Genomic DNA, 6,000 nt, shown 5'->3' with positions numbered 1-6,000 from the left:
CCCCCGCCACCCCCGCAGCAGCCACCACCCCCGCTGCCACAACCACAGGCAGCGGGCAGCCAGCCGCCAGCAGGGCCACCAGCTGTCCAGTCTCAACCCCAGCCACAGCCCCAGACCCAGACGCAGCCTGTGCAGGCCCCAGCGAAGGCGCAGCCCGCAATCACGACAGGGGGCAGCGCGGCCGTGCTGGTGAGCAGGGACCTCCTCACGGGCTTCCCGTCCGCAGGAAGTCACCCCCACCCGCACTTGATTCAAGTGCTTTCTGTTAAAATGAAGCTTGTTGCCAGTTCTAGCACATTTCCAGGCTGTAGACCTTCCTCTGAAGAAATGGGAAAAGGCTTGGTCTCACCCCAGAGGACTTGTGTGTTTTCGCCCAGATTCTGCCATTTCACTCCTCCAAGGCTTTTGCGGGCTTAGTGGCTTTATTGGATTTGGCAGGTAGACGCAGCTCCTTTTAGTGGAGGTGGCTGGGAAGTTTGGAATTGCCTGGGTTTTGTAAAACATACCTAAACATACCTGTGACGCATTTACCTCTTGACTTCCTACACACTTAGCAGGTCCTGTCTGTGCTGGTGTCTCCTGAAAGCACGCCCATGTGTGCTCACTCATACACATCAGTCTTTAATGCCTGTTGTAGAAAAGCTGTAAAGTGCACAAGAAGTGTTGTGAAAAGAAAGGCAGGGTGTGGAGCTGCAGACTGTGGCCATGCACACCACATGCTGTGGTGCATCTCTGTACTGTGTGTGTCCATGTGCCACACAGAGCTGAAATCACACGCAGAGAATCACACCTGCAGAGAATAGGAGCTGTGCCAAATTGGGAAAACCCGCACTTGGGACTACCAGGCAGGCATAAAAATATTTTTGTTACATAGAACCATTTCCTGCAGTTGTTTTTAGAAAATTGTTTGCTGTAGTGGAATTTTCAGTGTACTCAGGCAACTTCATTCCTCATCTATTCAAAAGAGATCTTTGTGAATGCCTACTTGGTGCAAGGTGGGCAAGATGGGCAGTGCCCACACTCTGGAGCCATGTCCTTCAGGGGAGGGAGGCAGCCAAAGAGATCATTTTAAATCCTAGCGGGAGGAGTCAGGGTGGCACAATGCGGGACTGGCTTGTTAGGAAACACCTTTCTGAGGAGTTGGCATTTGAGCTAAGGCCTCAATGACAAGGATTTGGACAAAAACAGCAAGTACAGAGGTCCTCAGCTTGGCTGATATGGGGGCCAGAAAGGTCAGTGTGGCTGGACTCAGGTGGTGAGGTACAGAGGGTGGATGAATGGAGTGGAGAGACAGAGGAGTAGAGGGACAGTGAGGTGTGGGGTCAGCAGGGTGGGGATGGAGGGACCCCGGGGTAGAGGTGGAGGGTCAGCGGGGTGGGGCTAGAGGGACAGTGGGATTAGGGTGGAGGGACAGCAGGTAGACAGATGGTGGGGGCAGCGCCAGGTGGAATGAGTTGGGGAGGTTGGGATGGGTGGCTGTCTAAATGTTGTGGAGTTTTGATTTTATTCTGAATGAAGTGGAAGCCTTTGGAGTGTTTATGCAGGGGAGAGCCTGACATGAAATTCAAATTTTTTTTTTTTAAATAGGCAGGAACCATTAAAACATCAGTTACTGGGACAAGCATACCCACTGGTAAGACAAATACAGAGATGCTGAAATGTGGACCCCATTTCTCCTGGCACTGTTGCCTTATGCCCGCCTGTCTCCGCAGGCACCGTGAGTGGAAATGTGATCGTGAACACCATCGCAGGGGTCCCGGCTGCCACCTTCCAGTCCATCAACAAGCGCTTGGCGTCACCAGTGGCTCCTGGAGCCTTGACTGTGAGTTGCCCTTCACCTGGGCCATGCACCTTGACTGCATTCCGCCAAAATTATTTGCTTGTCTGTTAATTCTTATTATTTTTAAGTATTCCATTGGTGAAAAAACTGTCTAATTTGAATTTCATAAAATAAGTAGCTGATCAGTATGTTGATTTCAGAAACATTCACCTGTTTGGGGGATGGTTTCCATTCTGTATGAGGGATGAAAATGAGGTGGGGTATGTGTGTGTAAAGTGTACGGGTGTATGTGTATGAGGTGTAGGGGGGGTGTGTGAAGTATAGGAGTGTGTGTGTGTGTGACATGTAGGGGTGTGTGAAGTGGGGTGTGTGTGTGAGGTGGAATGTGAAGTATAAGGGTGTGTGTGTGAAGTGTAGGGGTGTATGTTAGGTGTAGGGGTGTATGTGTGTGAGGTGTAGGGGGTATGTGAAGTGTAGGGGTGTGTGAGGTGTAGGGGTGTGTGTGAGGTGTAGGGGTGTGTGTGAGGTGTAGGGGTGTGTGTGTGAGGTGTAGGGGTGTGTGTGAGGTGCGGGGGTGTGTGTGTGAAGTGTGGGGGTGTGTGTGTGAGGTGCGGGGGTGTGTGTGTGAAGTGTAGGAGGGTGTGTGTGTGTGAAGTGTCCCCTCCCTGTAGGATGATTTTTGGTAGGAGGTGGGTGGGATGTGAGGGTCCGCTGCTGATTCTGTTGCCGCAGGTGCCCCCCATATGCTCGTCACTGTGCCCATGTGGGGAAGCTGAGAGATGACAGGCCTCTTGGGGGCGTGGTTTTGGGGGAGGGGACACGGCATCACACAAGTGCATGGCTAGGTGTGTGCCAGGAGCAGGTGGGCATGGGAGGAGTGGGCAGTTTCTACGGAACGTGGAGACCCCAGGTGTGGGAAGTGGTAGGTGCAGCCCACCCAGGTGGAGAGGAGGCGCCTAGGCAAAGGTGCAGAGCCATGTGGTGCCCTGGGACCAGTGCTTCACTTGGGTTTTTCATCATCAGAACCAAACACAAGTGAGAATAAGGAGCTCAGATTTGTATCTCGGTTTTCCAAATAGTTCACAGACCCAGGGGCAACACACCCTGAATGAGAAGAAACCGCGCTTCAAAGTCAGTGCTTTGGCAAGTAGAATGCAGTCCCTCTTGGGTTTTGAAAAGCGTCTTTCCTGTAAAGATGTCATTGCTATAGTAGCAGGTGATGGGGCATTGGCAGGATAGATGTGTGGATGATGGAATTGGATGGAGTCCAGAAATAGACCCCCTCCCCAACACACAGACACACACACACAGATTTTCAGTTGACCTCAGTAAAAGTGCCAAGGAAATTCAGAGGTGAACAGACTGTCTTGTCAGCAAATGGTGCTGTAACAGTTGGGCGGCCATGTGCAAAACAATGAGCCTTGGCCTGTAACTCACACTGAATATGAAAGTCACTGCAGGTGGATCACAGGCCTGTGTATAAAAGCAAAAACTACACTGTAAGCCAAAACGGTAACATTTCTAGGAGAAAATCTGTGCTGCTTTGGTTTAGGCAAAGATTTCTTAGGATACCAGAAGCCTGTGAATCATGAAGAAAAATTAATACATGAGGCTTCATCAAAATTAAGGACTTCTCATCCTTGAAAAATAGTAAGAAAATGAAAAGCATAGACTGGGAGAAAATATAAAGATTCTTCAACTCAATAGTGAGAAAACAAGCAACTTTATAAAATGGGTAGAAGATGGAGCAGTCACTTCACCAAGAAGATAGAAGAATTAGATAAATACTTGAAAAGGCGTGCAACATCATTAGTCGTTAGGGAAATGCAGATTTTTACAACCACAGTGATACAGCATAATGTGCCTAGGAGAGTGGCTTCAGAAACAGAAGGCTGGCAGTAATGGAAGCAGCCAGGAATCTCTCACAAGGCTGTGGGAATGCAGAATCCACAGTCACTTCTGAAAACAGTTTCATTTTTTCTTATAAAACCAAGCATACTCTTACCATTCAGCTTAGCGGTTCTGCTGCTAGGTATTTCCCCAAGAGAAGTGAAAACACCAGAACGAGAACCCTCAATGCCAATATTTATAGTGACTTTATTCGGGATTGCTGAAAAAGAAAACAGCCTAAATGCCCTTCAGCTGGTGGATGGGCTGATAAACCATGGTACATTCATACAGCCCAGTCCTACCCAGGAATACAAAAGAATGAACCCCTGAGACATGCACCTCCGTGGAGGACTCTCAGATATATTTTGCAGCTAAATGAACAGTTTCAGAAGGCTTCATATGCTGTATGACTCCGTTAAATAACATTATAAAAATGGTAAAACTAGAGAGACAAAAACACAGATGAATGATTACCACGTGCTGGAGATGCAGGAGGGACTCGACTATGGAGAGGAATACAAGAACGTTGGGAGTGGTGGGGTTGGCAGTAGCTACATGATGATAATGTGTCCGTCAAAATTCATAGAACCACATATTGTACTCTCTGTAAATTACCCTTCAATAAATCCCTGTAAAACACTCTTAAGCGGTAGAATATATAAAAACACAATTTTTCTAGTATGTGACTTTAAGATTATTTCACTTTTCTTTGTGCTTTGCAGTAAACAACCTCAGGCTCAGTCGCTGCAGTAGATAGTAGAAGTTGTGAGGCCTGCGGCGTTGAGAACATCCTGTATGACCAATACCACTGTTTCTGTGAGGGTACCAAGCCAGAATCACTGCATTTAGCGTTTTATTTTGAAAAAGACCTGTTCTTTGTGGTATTTTAAAATGTAAAGCATTTCATTCATGACATATTTTTGTGTGGCTCTTAATGGACAAGACATTCTTCCTGGCACTATGGGCCCAAGACACAGTGTGCTTTCATGGGGGCCTTGTAGTGCTGTGGCTAGAACATGAGAGAGGTGCAGATAGCAGTGGTGGACATGTAGGTGATGGTACTCGGGGGACTCAGAGAAGTCTTTCAGGAGAAAGTGATATTGGGCTTCAGGAGGACAGGAAGTGCATCATCCACAGAACTGGCCCTTCTGAAGGCAGGGCCAGTCGTGTGAGCAGGGGATCTGAGGGGAAGGGAATGGTGTGCATGGAGAATGATGTGTTGTTCTGTTTGAATGGAACACAAAAGATATTAACTGAGAAACCGTGGTTCCCTGCCTTTAAAACCATTATTACTGAGTGGCTTCTGTGTGCTTGGCACTTTGTAAAATTGAGGTTAGATTGTACTGGGCTTTGGATATTGGGCCATATGGTTTTTTGTTGTTGTTGTTGTTATTGTTTTGTTTTTTATTTTGAGACGGAGTCTCGCTCTGTCACCCAGGCTGGAGTATAGTGGCGTGATCTCGGAGTGGCGTGATCTCAGCTCACTGCAGCCTTCGCCTCCTGGGTTCAATCAATTCTCTGCCTCAGCCTCCCAAGTAGCTAGGATTACAGGTGCCTGCCACCACACCTGGCTAATTTTTGTATTTTTAGTAGAGATGGGGTTTCACCATCTTAGCCCAGCTGGTCTTGAACTCCTGACTTCATGATCCACCCACCTCACCCTCCCAAAGTGCTGGGATTACAGGCACGAACCACCGCGCCCAGCCTAGATAGGGATTTTATTCACCAGGCAGTGGGCAGCCCTTAATGGTCTTAGAGCAGAGAGATGTTCTAGGAAAATTAATGTGATACTACATGTCTAGAATTGATTAGGGTAGAAGAGGCTAAGGAGAAAACGATTTTTTTCTTTTTTTTTCTTTTGAGACAGCATCTTGCTGTTGCTCCGGCTGGAGTGCAGGGGTGCAATCACAGCTCGCTGCAGCCTCACACTCACAGGCTTAAGCAATCCTCCCGCCTCAGCTTCCTTAGCAGTTGGGATGCGAAAACTGTTTAGTCCAGAAAAGGATGACTTCTGTTTCTGGTAACAAGATGAGTTAAGTTATTTTTATACCACCTCTTAATGAGAATAACTAAAGTTATTGGATAAACATTTTTAAAGCTTCAGGGAACTGACAAGAATAATTAATGATCAGGCCCAAATCTAAGGGAGGGAAGAAACTCAGAGAGAGAAACAGGATTCATTGAAGTCATGTTTGCCTTGGAAATAAATTTCAGCCTGTGGGATGAGGGAACTCAAATTCAAGTCCAAGGCTGGGCCAAAGGTGGAGAATCTAAAAAGGAAACTACTGATACCCCGAGGTAGGGTCCCAGGTGGCTAAACCCTTAGGGCG

The 6,000-nt window shown here is 47.6% G+C and overlaps 1 protein-coding gene across 1 annotated transcript in view; it reads left to right on the top strand.

Annotated features, from left to right (window-relative positions):
- LOC105525454 (E1A-binding protein p400) overlaps window positions 1–6,000 on the top strand; it is a 117,650-nt gene that overhangs the window by 90,588 nt on the left and 21,062 nt on the right. Inside the window, exons 43-45 of the mRNA XM_011961086.1 lie at window positions 1–189; window positions 1,588–1,633; window positions 1,713–1,822. The exon at window positions 1–189 is cut by the window's left edge and continues 19 nt beyond it. Coding sequence (XP_011816476.1) covers window positions 1–189; window positions 1,588–1,633; window positions 1,713–1,822 — 345 coding nt within the window. The remainder of the gene's footprint in view (window positions 190–1,587; window positions 1,634–1,712; window positions 1,823–6,000) is intronic.

Source organism: Colobus angolensis, unplaced genomic scaffold (assembly GCF_000951035.1).
Source record: "Colobus angolensis palliatus isolate OR3802 unplaced genomic scaffold, Cang.pa_1.0 Scaffold115, whole genome shotgun sequence".
Taxonomy (NCBI): Eukaryota; Metazoa; Chordata; class Mammalia; order Primates; family Cercopithecidae; genus Colobus; species Colobus angolensis.
This window is presented reverse-complemented; position numbering and strand designations above follow the sequence as displayed.